Here is a 17,616-nt window from a genome sequence, read left to right on the forward strand (position 1 = left end):
GCAGAATCAGGTGCCTTCCACAGAAGCAGTATTGCCTGCAGAATCACACCCCATCTACCTTGATTCACATTAGCAAACAGAGGTGTCCTTTGCCCTGCCGTCTTCTCCATGTAACTCTTTTACAGGTTAAAATCTGTGAATTCATCTGATTAAAAGAATATAAGTCATACCTGGACCCCTAGCTTCTGGGTTGTGTCAGTAGTCAGTCAATTGTTGCCTTCCAGCTCCAAATTCATCTAACAGGCTCTGTGTTAAAGGACTGGACTCAGGGGGATCTCCTTTGCGGTGATGCTAAATTTTGTCAGTAGAGGGCGATAAAGGGATATTGCAGAAAGAAGGAGACTCCTCTTCCTGATTCCAGCCTGTGGTTTTGATTTTCCTTTACTTCTATTGCATGGTGAATTAGTAGATGAGTATGTGAGACCAGCACTGGTGCTTTGCTGAAGTCATGCATGCCCAGAGAATACACTCTTTTAGTGATCTTGCTGCCCTAGGGTAGTTTGATGATCACCTTGCTTTGGTTACCTTAATGGGGATATAGTGAGCCCTGGACCTGACACCCAGAGCAGCACCCCATCTTGCATTGTGCACCTGAATTCGATGCCAATATCTATGGGATGTGATAAAATTAGTAGTCTTGAGAAGATTAAATTAGAAGTTTTAGAGGGAAATTTATAGTTTGAGGAAGATTTATTAAAAAAAAAAATGCACATGAGACTCTAGATTCAATCCCCAGAATTGCAAAAACAATCAAACAAACAAACAAAAATCAGAAAACAATAAAGACTGAAAAAAAATTATCTAAGCATTAAATTTCAGAAACTAGTTCAAGTGCAGAAAAACAAAGAGAACAAGAGGAAAGGAAATTACAAAGATAAAGTCACAAACCTATGAAATAGGAAGCCACATGAAAAGATGGGCATGATGGGGCAAGATGGTAATCCCAGTTGCTGGGAGGCTAAGACAGGAGGAGTACCAGTCTGAGGCCAGCCTGGGCAACTTAGGGAAACCCTGTCTCAAAAAGGAAAAACAACAACAACAAAAACATAAGATTCAAATAAGTAATCATAATGAAATGAACAAGCAGAGAGTAATAACATAGACTAGAGATTTTAAAAACTAGATGAATGACAAAAATGATCTAGGGCCAGTCAATTCTCCAAATGAATTATTATTTCCAGTGCTAGGGATAAAAACTAGGGTCTTGCACATGCTAGGCAAGCATGCTAGAGCTAAGTTACACCCCCACAGCCCGCCAAGGAATCCTACCTCAATTTTTAGTTTTATTCTCCCTGACACTCTAGTTGTTTTTTTTTTTAAATAACACATTGCAATTCAACTTATCAAATTTTAATATATGCCAACTCTATCAAATTTCTTAGCTTATGCATTCCAAACATATCATTTATACACATAAAATACATGCAGGTCCAGGGGCAAGAGGTTCCTCTTTGTGCTGGATTGTTAACTTTGGTTGTTCATTTTATATCATGGCCGAGAAAAAAAAAAAAACATTCAAAGATGGTTGATATTTTAGGTTCGAGATCTAAAAAAAAAATTTTCATTGTCTCCTGAGTTTTGAAGTAATTGAGAAAGCTGCCCTAGGTTATATACAGTTAGCGATTAGCTTTTTGTCTGATAAAGTTAATTGGAGGATGTTGTTTTATATCTTTGGACAGCCAATACTTCAACCCTGAGTTGGACTTTCTAGAGACTGGTCTAGACTCACAAGCAGATACTCATAGGGCTGTCAGAGTGACTTAGAATATTTCTATCAAGTAAAAACACGGGGCTTTCTGTTCAATGTGAAAATATATTTTTTTTTTTTTAGTGTAACTATGTTTCAAATACTGCATGGTATATATTTATGCTAAAATATGCATTGTTTATCTGAAATTCAAATTTAACTGGGCCTTCAAAGCCCTGTCAAACTCTCTAGTTCCATCTCACTATGCCTCCAGCTCTTTTTGCCTTAATTCAGCGCCTTCAACATGGTCAGCCTCCCTTCCCACCCCTCACATCTAGTCCTTAAGCCTTATCTTCCCCATCATCTCTATTAGCTTTCTTTGACTGTAATACTTGAGATAATGCACTTATAAAAAAAAAAAAAAGGTTTATTTTGGCTCACAATTTTGGAGGTTTCAGTTGATGATCAGTTGGCTCCCTTGCTTTGAGCCTGGAAATAACCAGGTGCTAAATTAGAACTAGATGTGCCATCCTTGGTTCCCTTCCAGCATGTTGCACGATTTCTATCATAACTCTTTTATATTTAGTGGTTTACATGTCTATCTCCCCCACTAGACTCCCTGAGAAACAATTTCTGAATAATCGACACCAAGCACCAGGCACCAAGATAATAAAAACATATTTAATGAATAAATGAACTTCAGGTTCCACATATTAACCCAAAGGTCTCCTCTTTAAAAGAACATGGACCGGGGTTGGGGGATAGGTGTCAGGGATTGGGGTTAAGTTCCACACAGTGTCTCCTCTAAGCGCTATGAAAAAACCATGATTTTTTAGTTCAGGATGGAAAAGGGTTTTTTTTTTTTTTTTTTTAATCTTATTTTTTTTTGGTGGGGTTCTTTTTTTTGTCTTTTTTGGAACTGGGGGTCGAACCCAGGGCTTTGCGAATGCAAGGCAGACGCTTTGCCACTGAGCTACATCCCAGCCCGAAGGAATCTTTACGCACAAAAATATTCCAGCTATCAGCACGGTCTGAGGCTGGGCCTGGCTTCGGGGGCTGGTCCTCTCTCGCTTGCCTGTCCAACCCGGTTGGTGGATCTCAGGGCAGCCCGCAGAGCCTGCCGCGCACGCGCAGACAGAAGGGCGCGCACCTGCTCTTGCCCCTCAGCCCTCCAGGTGGCGCTAGCGATCCCCGCCGCCGCCGCTGCCTCTCGCCTGGCCAGACCCGGGCGGCGCCCGCCGCCTCGCGGACCTGGGGTCCGCCTCCGCTGCGCGGAGGGCGTGGGCTCCCGGCTCCCGGAAGCGGCTGCCGCGGCGCCTAGCCCAGCGGGCGTCAGTCCTCCGAGCTGCAATGCGCGGCGCCGGGAGACTGTGACCTGAGCGCGGCGGCCCAGCCGGGGCCCCTGAATGGCGGCTCGTTGAGACGGCGGAGGCGGCTCTGGCTCCTCCGGGCGTGGCGTGGCGGCGGCCGGGGTGATGCTGCTCAAGCTCTTGCAGAGACAGACCTATACCTGCCTGTCCCACAGGTATGGGCTCTACGTCTGTTTCGTGGGCGTCGTTGTCACCATCGTCTCCGCCTTCCAGTTCGGAGAGGTGAGTAGCGGCGCTGCCGGAGCCTGCGGACGCGCTCGGCACCCGGCTCCCTGCCCTGCCGAGCCCCAGGCGCCCGCGCCCCGCGCGTCTCCCATCCGCCCTGCAGCCCCGGGACCGGCCCCACGCCTGCGGTTCCCCGAGGCAGCCAGAGCTGGCATCTCCTCCCCGGCACGTGCTCAGCATCTAGGGTCGATATCTGTCCATCCCACAGTGTCGGGGAAAGACGCTGAGTCCCCTTCCTTCAGGTACCGTCGCCAGGGTCCTCCTGTCATTTGGCGCTCTCCCTCAGGCCTTGCCCTCCCTATTGAAGCTCTTTCCCCTAGAGTTTCTTTTCCCGTTTCCTTGGCGCTCCTAAATCCTCCTTCCCGGCCTCTTCTTCAATTTCCCTCCCTTGTTGCCACCCTACTAATCTTGACACCTTTGACAAAGCACTTTATTTTCTTCATCTCTCTGTTAATCCCATTTCTTCCTATATCTCAAAACTTTTGTTCCAGAAACCTGTTTTATTTCATGTGAATTTGCAACGGGGAAAAGGTACTGGCCCCAAATTCAAAGGACTTAGCTGTGAGAATATTTATTTTTATTTTATTTTACTTTTTCACGTTTGCTTTCTTATTTTGGACAGCAGTATGTCAGCTGATGCCTGGAGGCCCTCATGGTAGCTGTGCGCACACTGATGTTAAAGATCTATTGGCTACTTCAAAGGCCTCTCCAGCTGAGAATAGGGCCCCTGTCATGTGGCCGGGACTGGGTAACTTGGACTCCTGCCCCAGATCTCTTGGTAGCCACACAGGCCCTTGGGTCATGGGATATGGTAATAATTTAAATCACATAAACCCAGCCTTTCCTGATCTGCTCTCAGTTACTGTGCAATAAGTAGTTCAGTTAGACTGTCAAGTTCAGAGGATCCAGGCAACAGGTGTGGGAGCCAGCAACACCCGTGTTCAGTGGGTTTTGTGCCCATTTGGATGTATACTTTAACCGTTTTCTGGATTGAAATAATCCTTTGATTTAGACTTAATAGTTATTTCATTTAATAACGATTGTATTGCTTAATACAGTGTTCTTTGTGGGGGCCTTTTTATTTTTTCCTTTTTGCTTCCTGAATGCTAAGCCACACCACCAGCCCCAATAGAGTATTTTTTTTTCCCATCTAAAACAAGTGTACGGAAACTATGAATAGGTAAGCATTGAGACAGCATGTATATGTGACTATAGAGAACACCACTTTTGGCAACAGAAAAATTATATTGTCAGGTGGTTTAAAATTGATTTACTTGTCTTAACTTTTTTTTTTTTTTTTGGTTAGAAGATTGCAAAAGGTTTTAAAATTAACAGAGTGTTTTTTAGAAATGCCACATACACATTTGCTTAAAATATACCCATTCTGGATTATTAGCTCCATAAGAAAAGATGCCGTGTAAATAACTGTTAACAGTAGCTCAAATGTATTGTCAGATACTGCCAATATATGCAGACCATTTGTTTAATGTCTGGCTGAATTATATGCATGCTTCCAAGTGTGTACTTTCAGTATGTATTTCTAGAAATTACCGAGAGACAGAGAGAGAGGGGGGGGGGAGAAGGAAAAGCCTCATAGATAAGAATGAGAGAGCCCTAGACTTGTAAGTGTAGAATATCTGCTTAATGTTGTCTATCTGTTGACCTTTGTTTCATGTGTTGTAACTTAATGTATCTATGCACAGGTAAGTGTCTCATAGCTTTTGGATGATCTGATTAATTTTAAGTTAGCTATCAAATCCCTTGCATTAAAAAAAGGTAACTTAAGCATACCAGTTGTTAGGATTTTTCATCTTTTATACCTTTTTTCTTTTTTCCTTTCATTCATTTATTCTGCCCCCCGCCCCCCCCCCCCCCCCAAAAAAAAAGACATTTGTCACTGTTTTGAAATGGCCAAAGACCTTAAAATTTAAACAGACAAGAGAATGAGAGGCAAAGAACTTCAACAGGTGGCATGGAAAACAGGCAGCTGGCTGTGGTTAACTTGTACAGCACAGTAGAAAAGAGGAGATGCAGGATTAGGCAGATCTGGGTTTGAATGCTGGCTCCAGGTAATGAGGATCATGATAATAACTCACACTTTAACATAGGCCTTACCAGGTCATTTAATCCTCATACCAACCCTGTGACATGGGTACTATTATATACCCATTTTACAAGTGACGAAACAGAGGCATTTGCACAAGTTAATGCAGCTAATTCATGCCAGTGATGAGCTTCAAACTAAGGCAACTTGGCTCTGAGGCTGTTTACATTACTGTTTCTCAAACAGACCAGGATCCTTCTTGTCTAATCTGAAAAGAATATTTAAACTCTCTGAGCTTCCTCATCTTTAAAATGAAGGCAAGAATATCTTCCTTGCAGGGTAGATACTGAAGACAAGATCTGTGTGTAAAGAACCTTGAACAATTCATGGCATGTAATAGACCCTTATTAAATGGTAATAGCTACTGCTACTATTGGTTATTATTATCATCATGAATTATTTTATGTCTTCAGTCCTTATTTTGAAATATACCCTGAAAACAGAATGCTTTGATCATATAGTTAATAATACTGACTTATTAATAATTAATTATAATGGATTAAAGGAATAAGTTTATTGTTAACTATGAATTCATTATCTTAATTCCCTCTTAGTGTAAGAAGTATTGGTTGCTATGTTTTGAGAAGCCATTTGTATACTTACTCCAAATTTTATAATTGAGGGAGGGAAGTATATAAAAAGCATTAAAAAAAAAATTTCCTGAAGTTGAGCCAAGTGTTTTCTAGAGAACCCTTGGGAACTCTGATAAAACAAAAGTAGAACTGGACCCAGAGGTGACACTCCATAGGATAGGCCCTGAGAATTGGGACTAATGGTCACAGAAGTACATTGCCTAGGGGTGAGGGTATCAGGGAGGAGCTTGTCTGTGGTAAACTCCTTGACTTAGGCAAGTCATGTGGCCTTTGGGAGCCTTAGTTTTCTCATTTACAAATGAGAGCACTAGATTGACTATGCTCTCAAGATCTTTTTTAGCTCAAAAATGTCTGATTTTAAATATTCATTCTATCTTAATTGCTATTGTATATATTTTAAGATGTATTTTTGAGGTAAATAATTTACTTTGGGGTCATGATTTTTTAGTTGAATTATTTATATGCAAGTACACAATTTCTTATCAGAAACTTCTAGAAATATAACATTATAATTAAACCTCAGGGTTGTGGTTGTTGTTTTTTTAATAGTGAAATATATGAATATTCTCAGTGAGGAAAATACAATCTATAAATAGCCTTATGTCAGTTTCGGTCAAGTTTTGCCACAGACAGGTTCATGTTAGGTCAAGTTTCCCTATAAGGTCCAAAGCCATCTTTGGTGTGCAGGGCTTTTGGATTTCAGGATTGTGAATAAAGGATTATAGATACCCATGTACATGTACATCTGTGTGCCTTTTGTGTGTATATATAAAATATGTCACTCCCTTATGTGAACTAAGTGTGGAAACAAATATCCCCAAACTGACTTTCATAAGGAGGTCAGATAGGTTCAAATAGAGTTTTCTCCTACCAGATAGTGCTTTTCCCCTGGCTTCTCTGCACCCTTTTGCTTGCCTCTTTTCTATCATCACTTTGGAATAATAAGATACTATCATTCAAGGGAAAAGAGGATTTAAAAACTGGGTATAGCTCAGGTTACATTTTGCCTCGGTGACTCATTTCTCACACTGGTCCAATTTCAAGAAAGAAAATAGTTATCGTGTTTGTATTTGATTAGTTAATTCATTAAACACACATTTTGAGCATGTTCTTGGTCCAACACAGCAAATAGATGAAGTGGAAAGAGATTTAGTCCAAGAGGGAACAGTCTGGCCTGATCCTAGCTCCAGCACAAACTGATTCTCAATGGTTCCCAAATTGAGTAACTCCCAGCTGCTTTGTTGGTTGGGATCTTCCATTATTATCTGTTTTATAATTTCTTTTTGGTGGAAAAAATTTACTGTTTAAAAAAATTGTGTTTAAAGTATTAGAGTAGATACCTAAGTCCCTCCCCCATTTTTGGTTTAATGTTCTGCAAGTATATATTTATTGGGTGCTTCACATTAAAAGCATAAACTCTATGTAATATTATGGCATTAGTGTTACTGAGAAAAATGCCAGGGCCCACTAAGCTTTTTTTTTTTTTTTTTTAAAGAACTCTGTCTTTGGGGGGATGTGGGAGGGATACACAGCCCAGCTAACTACCAAGCAGGGACCTTGTCTTATTCTCTGTTGCATTCTTAGCACCTAGAAAGTGATTGATCAAATAAATACCGGGTGGATGGATGGACATATGAATGAATGCATTTTGAACATTCTTAACCAACATCCTTTCAAGCTCATTCCCAGTAAAGATAAGTTTTCTACTGTGATTCAGAGTGTCTGTAGTCACCTTTTATTTTTCAAATATGATTGATCTGATTATAACTTGCTCATTTTCATGCTCTGGAATCATTCATGTTTTGGTAACTTTTTGAAAACTGGAGGCCTGCTGTTAGAATGTCCATGGTAGAGTGCAAGGCACTGTCAGAGATGTAGAGGCTTTGAGCTTCTATATCTTGAGCCTCTAGCTGAGATGAGGTGACAGATGCATGAGGACTGAGTAATGGTATAAAGGAGGAAGTAATTGAGTGCTTGAATAGGTTCACAGAAAGTGCTTAGAAAGGCAGCAGAAAAAGAAAATTTATGGGTTGAAACATCTTAGAGGAGGCTTAGAGACCTTTACAAGGTGGCACAAACTTTAGGGAGGCAAGACTATTTTAGGCAGTAAGAATATTTAGGAATAATTTGAGTATAGTTTGGTAATATCGTAAAAGTTTATGACCTCTCTTACATTTTGAATTCCCAGTGGTTAAAAATTGTTCTTGGTGTAAATTAACAGTACTAGGTTGCAGGTGGCAGACCCAGTTCAGACCTGGCTTATTAAAAAAGGTGTGTTATTAGCTGGTATGATCAAGGATATAGTGCAAGTCTCTGGCAGAATTGGGATTGGGGATGCTCAAATGGTGTTGTCAGGAATCTCTTTTTGTCCTTTGTCCTGAGAAGTAAGCCAAAGTGGAACTGGTTCCACTTTGGTTTACTTCTCAGGCAGGCTTTTCCCATATGGGAGCAAAGATTGTTGCTGGCAACACCAGCTTCTATTCTGCCAGTTCAGTAACTGCAGCAGCAGGACAGTTTTCTTTCTCATTAGTTCCAGCTAGACCCAGAGCTGCCTGCCTAGCCCAGAGAGCAAGTGCCCTTCTTATACCCTTGTTACCACCTGGATCATCGCCAGAGCTAGGGGACTGGGCGAGGTAGACTCTCAGAACTGAACCACATGAGCTGAGGATGGCTTCCCACAGGATAATTACAAGGCAGTTACTAAAGAACAGGGCAACAGAAGTCCTAAACACTGGCTTGAGTTGAAAGCCATTTCCTTTTCCTGGCCTTAACATTGACATTAAGTCTGTGATAGTTGTTAGCCCTTTACCTTGTTGCAAAAGATGCAAAAATAGGTTGTTTCTATTTTTAATATCTTGTTAATTGATTCATGAAACTTGTATTCTCATATGGGTTTATTAATATGGAGTTTTGCTAAACACAGTTCATTGTGTCCTTGTAAATCTTTCAGTATTAAATCAATTCATAATTTAATATGGTGATTTGATAGTACCATTTGACCCGACTTCTTCTTAGAGGTCTAAATATTGTTCATTTTATTAATGAATTTTAGCATGTCGTGAGAGAAAAACTTGACTTTCTGCAGCATCTGGCACTCTGTGGGTCTGGAAATTTCCCCTCCAACTTTCTTCTGCAAGGCTATCCTCCTTACTCTGCCTTCATTCATTGTGCCCTCTCAGTCTTAAATGCTGGGATCTGTAAAGCTCCATACATACCTACCACTCTACCTCTCTACCTTCTTGTGACAGATGGTACACATTTATCATGGTCCTTTTTTCTCCTTGAGTCCAGACATAATTTCAGAATAATTTCTTTAACAGTCTGGGGTTCCTTCAACTTCTGAGAGCTCTTCAGAAGATGGTTAAAGAACTTGTCCAAAGGCTCAGTGATCCTTTCCTGATATTGGCCCCATTAGGCCGTAGAGCCTTCCTGAATGAACCCCTGAACAGTTGTGTTGTGTGGGGCAAGATTTTCTTATGGAAGAAGAATTGGTAAGTGACACACTGAGTAGGTACATTGCTAATAGGCCCTCAGTTGGGCCTACAGCATCTGTTATATGTCTAGATTATACAGACTCCCGTGGTCACTTTAAATCACAAAGCATAATATCCCTTCAGCAGTTAGAGTGGTTACTCTCATGGCATGGTGGAACTTAGAGCTTAGGTTGGCGCTTCTTGCCTCCCTAGCTACGTGGTACAGGCAGGAAGCCTGCAGTTGAGGGGAGCACAGGCATATGGGTACAGAAAGAGATCTCTGCTGGTGCTTCTCTTTCTCAGTTACCTGTTTATGATCCTTTCTGTGAGTTCAGAAGGCAAAGAGGCGAGGTAGGAAAGTCCTTCCTAAACAGATATAGAGCTTTCTGGGATTTGTACTGACCAAGCTTGCTCCTCCTGAGGGAGTTCAAAGGGCATCCTAAGCGACCATACTCACCACCCTCACTGGGGCTAAATCTGTTGTAGTGACCACTTTTCACCTCAGAGCAGGTAGCCAGGTAGCCCTTCCTAGTTCTTAAGTGTGACACAAGCATGGTCCCATCTCCATGGACCTATAATGAGCTCTCTTGGTGATCCTGTTGAACTCTTAACTGGGCTTGGGTGGGGAGGAGTCATCAGGGAATAGGAGTCATGGGATAGGAGTCAGGGAATGCCTCTGATTCTGAAAAGCCTCTAATCTTCAGCCCTTGGACCGGTGATTGGGATGTTTTTCACCCTCCTGAGAGAATGTGGCATCTTGGTCCAGCACTTCCCTTTGGAATGTGATATCTTGTGTTTCTGTGCCTCAGAGGAAGCTTTTAGTTTTCCATGCCCAGCTTCTCAAGGCTACTGCCAGTTAATTGAGCTTGCCTACGAGATGAAACTTGCCATTTCTGTACTGAGCATCCTGAACCAAGATGGAATCTCTCTTATCTTCAGGTCCCTGTGCCCAGCAGAGTGTCTGGCTTATTCATTCATTCAGTGAGTACATGTTTGTCAAGCTCTGAACCAGGCCCCTGGGGGTATAGCAGTGAAGGAAGCAGACATGGTTCCTGCTCATGAAGAAATTATATTCTGGTTGTACAGCCAGACAGTAAATGCTCCTTCATTACAGTTTTGGGAAATGATGCAGAGAAGTAGAGGGTATTGGGTGAGAGACTTGAAGTGAGAAGTTTTTTCTGGTGGCTGGGGTCAGGAGAGGCTGTTTTGGTTTTGTGAGCTTTACTCTAGAGGGTAGGAATTATTGAGGCAGAGGACAGGAGGCAGGTCTGCTCTAAGCAGTGGTTCTCAGCTGGCAGTGATTCTGCCCCTCTCCCCACCCTCAGGATATTTCACAATGTCTAGAGACATTTTTGATTGTCACAGTTGGGCATGGGATGGTATTAGTGCTACTGGCATTTAGTGAGCAGAAGCCAGGGATTCTGCTAATGTACAGCCCCCCAAGCAAAGAATTATCCAGCCTAAAATGTCAATTGTGCTGAGAAACCGTGCTCTTTTCCACAAGGAAATAATGTGAAGGCCTTGAAGTTGGGGTACATTTGAGAAGGTAAATGAAGGCCGTTGTGTCTAAAGGTTGAAAGCAAGGCAAGGTGGTTCTAAGGTGGAGTGCATTTGGTGGTGCCCTTTTCCTAGCACCTGGTAGATTAAGATTTTTAGGACTTCAGTGTTGGTCCAAGAACAATGGATATCAATAAAGGTTATTTTCACTAGCATTTAATAGATAGAACCCAGAATACCACCAAATCTTCTGTGATGCATAGGACAACCCCCACAACAATGATCAGGCCCCAAATATTGATGGTGCTCAAGTTAGGAAATCATGAATCAAAGAGCCAAGAATGGCTGCCAGGTAGTCTACAGGAGCCCTGTACTAGGCTGGTGGAAAGACATAGAAAGAGGAGAGATTTGCAAGGTTTAGTAGGCCCAGACATCTTGTGTATGTTTGCCAGACACATCACTAACATCCTGAGATTCAAAAGTAAACAAAATAGACAAGTTCATTTGTTCTCCTAGACCCTAACTATAGGTGCTCAGTGGGTGTTTGTTGAATGAATACTTAGGGGCATCAAAATTTGTTTTGTTCACTAATTGTGATGTAGCCTAATGAGGAAAGATGTATTAAATGAGGTGTCTAATGTGTACAAGACACCTTGCAAAGTGTCTCATGGAAGATGTTGAGTAAATGCTAATTAGGTGCCATATGTCCCCTCTCAGGAATGTTTTCCTGGTCATGATGCTCATGAAGACAGAAGTCAGGGACCTACCCTCTGGGCTGATGCCCACCTGGTGATCTTTCCCTAGAGATAGCAAAAAAACCCAAAAAAAACCCCACAATATATTTGATGTGACAACAGAGGAGGCAAGTGCTTGATGAATTTAATATAGCTTGCACTTTATAATTACACTGTAGACTTTCTCTCTCATTTCTTCTAAAATGTAACCTATATAACTAATGGATGATATATATTCACAATATATCTTTTTATATTTATCCAAGCTTGGAATAATTTGTTCCCATCTTGTGATCCAGATGCAGTATCTTTAGCAGGTGATTAGTCAGCCTGTGTATGATTCATATGTGCACTAAATTAAACAGGAAAAAAGTGATCTTCAGAAGTGTTACAGACTTGATTGTCACAGCTGTGATGCATAATCAAGTCACACTTATGCAGGGTGAAATGTATTCTGTGGTCAGACTAAAAGTCACATGGCTCACTTTAAAATTACTTTCTAAAATTGTTTATTATTTTAGGATTCTAGTTTATCCTTTCCCCTTGATAAATCCCCCCCCATTACCTCTTTCCTTCAATTTCATTTTTTCCTTCCATTAATTCCAAAGTCATAAATCTTTACCAAGGCTTCAGAATCTGCTCATAAAAGAATCTACAACAAAGATTTATGGAGGCGTTTACTCTGAGCCAGGTTCTCTGTTTCAAACTAGAGACACAGTTTCTTTCTGGTGATGAAAAAATCTCAATCCAGGCAGGGAGATGGGCAAGCAAATGATTAAATGAAGGTCTAATGCGTACAAGACACCTGACAAAATGCATTGTGGGACAACAGCAGGGATGAGAGGATGAATAAATTCAGTAGCTTGAACGATGATGTCAGTGGGGACCGTGATCAGAATGTAGAAAACAGCACACAGAAAAATGGTAGAAATAAAAATGGAATGAGACAAGAGAGCAGCAGCAGAGATGGGTGACTGACCCTGGACCAGCAGAGCATCCTCTGCAGTACAAACATTTTCTGGTTGCTTCAGGAAGACTCCAAGCTATCCCACCAGCTCAAGAAGCTGTGAACAGAACATGAAACAGATCTGTATCTATGCTTCTGTGGAGCAGTTGTGGAGGCTTTACAGTCACATGGTATGTCCTGGGGACCTGACAGGCACAGTGACTTCCATCTCTTCAGAGAAGGAATGAAACACATGTGGGAGGTTAATGAAAATAAAAATGTTGATAAGCAGATTATTTTTTGCAGAAGAGCTTGGCCTCCTGTAGCTGGGAGAATCTCCTTCCTGCCCTGTTGGGAGAACAGTTCTTAGTCTGGGAGAAGGTCTATGGGGCTGTGATCTCTGTCCACTTCTAGGTGGTATTGTTTCAATATGGAATAACACTGCCAGTGACCAAGCAGCCACAGCCTGAATCCATGATGTGCTTCAGTATGTGCGTAGCCCACCACCCAACACCATTATGTACTACAAAGCACACCAGAAGCATCAAAATCCCAGGCAGGCTTGGGTCCCAAAGTCTTCTTTTTCAAAACCTCCAGAAGCTGTGTCAAGCATGACATGACCCTCTTTCTCTCTAGATGACACCATCATTGAAGTCTCTTATTTTTTTGGCATGCTCCCTGGAAGATCCTTCTGTTTTGAACGAGAGGAATTGGAAGAGCATTTTATGCTTTCAGAATGGACTGACACACATAGCAACTATAGTAATAGCTGAGATCACTTAATGATGCTAATCTTGAAAAAAATGTGATAAATGAAGTTGAAGAGAGAGAGACTTGGGTGCCAGGCAATCTTTCTCTGATGGAGTGACATCTGTGCTTGTTCTGAAAGGAGATGGCTAGGAAGGAAATAGGATCTTTTTGGTTTTTTCCTTTTAAAGTGAAAAATACCATGGGTGTAAAGGTGTATATGAGACATTATCACCTGAAGAACTTCAGGGTTTTGGGGGTGGTAAAGAACTGAAGCTGGAGAGGCAGGTGGGGGCCAACTTAGGACTTGCTTATTGGATGCTGCTAAGGAATTCGGTTGCATCCTGAAGGAAATGGGACCATCAAAGGATTTAAAGCAAGGGAGTGATAAAATCAAATCTCTGCTTAGAACAATTATCCTAGAAGTAATATGGAAGATGAATTGCAATGGAAGAGAACTGGTAGCCACTGTCACCACTCACACTCTTGCTCTATTCTGTTCTCCACACTACAACCAGAGCACATTTTAAAAACTGAGTCAGATTACTTCATGCCTGTTGCATATAGTAGAAAATCTAGACCTTTTCCAATGGCCTGCATAAGGACCTAAGTGTGCCACCTGCCCCTTCTGAGCAACCTGTATTATGTAACCTCTGTGCATCATGTAACTTTCCACAAAAATGTTCCATAACAAGTAACTAAAATTTGCTGTCTTAAAGCAGGAGCAACAAATTAAGGCTATTTTTGTGTGGCCTGTAATTAATCTAAGAATGATTTTTACATTTGATATGGTTTCAAAATTTTTTTAAAAAATAGTATTTCACAGAAATATAAGAATTTTATGAAATTCAAATATCAGTGAACATAAATTTCGTTGGAACTCAGCCATGGCAGTTTGTGTATCTGTTGTCTGTAGCTAATTCACATTTTGCACAATGGTAGAATTGAATAGTTGGGGCAGAAACCATGTTGACCTATAAAGTCTAAGATGTTTACTGTTTTGCCCTCAGAAAAAAATTGCCAGCTCCTGACTTAAAATGGCAATTATTTGTTCCCTAGGATGTGCAGCTCAGAGGCAGTCAACCCATCAGCGTGATCAGGGTGGGTTGGTTGGCTCCATGCCATGTCCCTCTTCCTCCTGGGACCAGTGGGCCAGCCTGGGCTGACCTTCTCACAGAAGATCAGGGAAATACTTGCCAAGGCTCAGGCACACAGCTGGTGCAGTCACCTTGTTTTTGATCCTTGAACACATTTCGCTTGTCCTGACTTGGGAGCTTTGCACTTGTTGTTGCATCAGCCCATAGAGAGCTCTGTCCCAGGTCATCCCTTAACAAGCTCTTGCTGTTAGGTAGTTCTCAGCTCAGTAACACCTATCATCTGGAACGGATTTGAAATTGTATGTGGATATGTATGTTTTCTTACTTCATGTCTTAATTTCTCTGCGTTACATTTTAGAGGTAAGCTCTGTGGGAGTGGAGGCTTTTCTTTCTTATTTATTCACCTTTGTATCTTCAGCTTCTGGAAGCCTAGAATCTCCTAGAAGTAAGCTGAGTGTGGAAATATTTTTTCATACTGTCTAAATATGGAAAGGTCACATGTGGTGAGAAGTTTCTAAATTTGAATGTAAAAGAAGAGATGTGTGTTTACTTTGTGTGTGTATGTGTATGAAATTTTAGTAGACTTTATATTTTAGAGCAATTTTAAAATACAGAGAATGCCCATATACCCTCTCTCCCCCAGCAGTCTTCTTTATTTTTAACCTCTTCCAGCAGAGTGGTATACTTGTTAAAATTGATAAACCAATATTGGTAGACTTTTTATTAGCTTAATTATTTTAAGATTCATTCTTTGGGTTGTATGGTTCTACGGGTTTGACAAAAACATAGATAAGTCATATATCTGCCATTACAGTGTCATGCAGAATAGTTTCTCTGTCCTGCTGTGGCCCTGCCCTATCCTCTACCTGTGCATGATTCCTTCCTCTTCCCTTCCCCCAGCAATCTTGTTACTGTGTGTACAGTTGTTCCTTTTCCAGAATGTCATTTAGTCGGAATCATATAGTATGTAGTCTATCCAAATGGACTTCTTTTACCTATTTCTTTTGGTTTCCTCCTTGTTTTTTTATGACTTGATAATTCATTTCTTTTTGTCCCTGGATAATGATCCATCGTGTGGGTGTACCAGTTTGCTTAGCTATTCACTTATTGGTGGACATCTCAATTGCTTCCAATTTTTGGCAATTATGAATAAAGCTGCTATAAACATTTGTGGGCAGGTTTTTGTGTAGACATAATTTTTCAGGATTGGGTAAATACCTGCTGAATAACCCTGAATCCTGTGGTAGGCCTAGGTTTAGCATTGTAAATACTGTCAAACTCTTCTGAAGTAGCTATACACCATTTGTATTTGCATCAACAACGAATGGGAGTTCCTGTTGTTCCACATTTTCACCAGATGACAGTGTTTTGGATTTTGGCTTTTCTGTTAGGTGTGAGTAGGATCTCGGTTTAATTTGTAATTCTCTAATGACATATGATGTCGAATATCATTTCATATGCTTATTTGCCATCTGTTTATCATCTTTAGTGAAGTGTCTTCAGATATTTTTTCTCATTTTTTTAATTGGATTGTTTTCTTATTGTTGAATTTTCAGAGTTTCTTATATATTTTGGACACCAGTTGTTTCTCAGATGTGTGTTTTTTACAAATATTATCTCCTGATCTGTGGCTTATCTTTTCATTTACCTCAGGAGAGGTGCTAACCTAGATGTTATAGTATTTTTTAAATTTCAAATTTCAGCTATTCATGCTGGTATATAGGAAAGCAGTTGACTTTTGTATGTTAATTTTTTATTTTGAAACCTTACTATAATTGCTTATTAGCCTCAGGAAACTTAGTAATTCATTGGGATTTTCTTAATAGACAATCACTTCATCTATAAACAAAGGCAGTTTTATTTTTTCTTCTCAATTCTGTTTACCTTTTATTGCCTTGTCTTGTCTTACTGAATTACCTGGGACTTCCCTGTATGATGTTAAATAGGCATGATTAAATTCCATGCTTGTCTTGTTTCCAGTCTTAGGGAGAGAGTATGTCATTTCTCATCATTATGACATTAGTTATAATTTTTTTTGTGGATATCCTTTTTTATTTGAAGAAATTTTCTTCTATTCCAGTTGCTGAGGGTTTGTTTTAATCATAAATGTATGTTAGATTGTCAAAAGCTTTTTTGTACATTTATTGGTCTGATCATACAATTTTTCATCTTTAACCTATAGATGTAGAAGATTATGTTAATTGATTTTTGAATGTTGTACCAGACTTGCATAAATCCCACTTGTTCATGGTATATAATTCTTTATATATACTGCTGGATTTTATTTGATAATATTTTATTGAGGATTTCCACATCTGTGGTCATGAGAGTTATTGGTGTATGATTTTGCTCTTTAGTAAAATCCTGGCATTGTTTTGGTAGTAGGGTGATGCTGGCCTCATAGCATGGGCTAGGAAGTCTTCCCTTTGCTTTAGTTTTCTGGAACAGATTGTAGAGAATTGGTATCATTTTTTCCCCTTAAGTGTTTGGTAGAATTCACCATTGAAACCATGTGGACGTGGTGGTGTCCCCCGCACTCTTTAGATGGTTATTAATTATTGACTCAAATTCTTTAATAAACATAGGCCTATTCAAATTATCTATTTCTCCTTATGTGAGTTTTGGTGGATTGTAACTTTCAAGGAACTGGTCCATTTCATTGACCCATTTCAACCCTGTGGGTACAGAGGTGTTGATAGTCTTCCTTTATTCTTTTGAGAAGAAAGTATTATAATGATTTCTTTATGTTTCTTTAAATTATTGTGGTAAAACACATATATCATAAAATTTGACATTTTAACCGGTTTTAAGTGTGTAACTCAGTGGCATTAATTACACTTACAATGTGTATAACCATCACTGCCTGTTTCCAAAACTTTTTCATTACCTGAAACAGAAACTGTAACCATTAAGAAATAACTTCTTTCCATCCCTCCCTGGAGCTCCTGTATCTCCTTCTACCATTCTGTCTCTGGGTTTGTCTGCTCTGGACACTTTATGTAATAGAATTGTTTAATATTTTTTGTTGTTCTGGCAGATTCTGCTTGCTTTTCTATGTTTCTGTGGAGAAAGAAAGAGTAGAGCTGACTGTCGCACCATTACACTGACATCTATGCCTCCAGACTGATATTTTGGTTGTTATT

The 17,616-nt window shown here is 40.5% G+C and overlaps 1 protein-coding gene and 1 pseudogene across 4 annotated transcripts in view; both read left to right on the forward strand.

Moving 5' to 3' along the window:
- Nucleotides 1-3,006: 3,006 nt before the first annotated feature.
- The window catches only part of Gnptab (N-acetylglucosamine-1-phosphate transferase subunits alpha and beta), an 85,787-nt gene continuing 71,177 nt past the window's right edge, over nucleotides 3,007-17,616 (forward strand). Inside the window, exon 1 of one of the 4 annotated variants that reach the window (XM_071609591.1) lies at nucleotides 3,007-3,279. In XM_071609591.1, the coding sequence (XP_071465692.1) occupies nucleotides 3,163-3,279 (117 nt within the window). In that variant the 5' untranslated portion in view covers nucleotides 3,007-3,162. Of the gene's footprint in view, nucleotides 3,280-4,379; nucleotides 4,463-14,725; nucleotides 14,834-17,616 lie in introns of those variants that run through there. The other 3 variants (XM_027946334.2, XM_071609592.1, XM_071609590.1) reach the window with 3 other exon arrangements.
- LOC114088231 (eukaryotic translation initiation factor 4E type 2 pseudogene) lies at nucleotides 12,529-13,244 on the forward strand (annotated as a pseudogene).

Source organism: Marmota flaviventris, chromosome 3, assembly GCF_047511675.1.
Source record: "Marmota flaviventris isolate mMarFla1 chromosome 3, mMarFla1.hap1, whole genome shotgun sequence".
Classification (NCBI taxonomy): domain Eukaryota; kingdom Metazoa; phylum Chordata; class Mammalia; order Rodentia; family Sciuridae; genus Marmota; species Marmota flaviventris.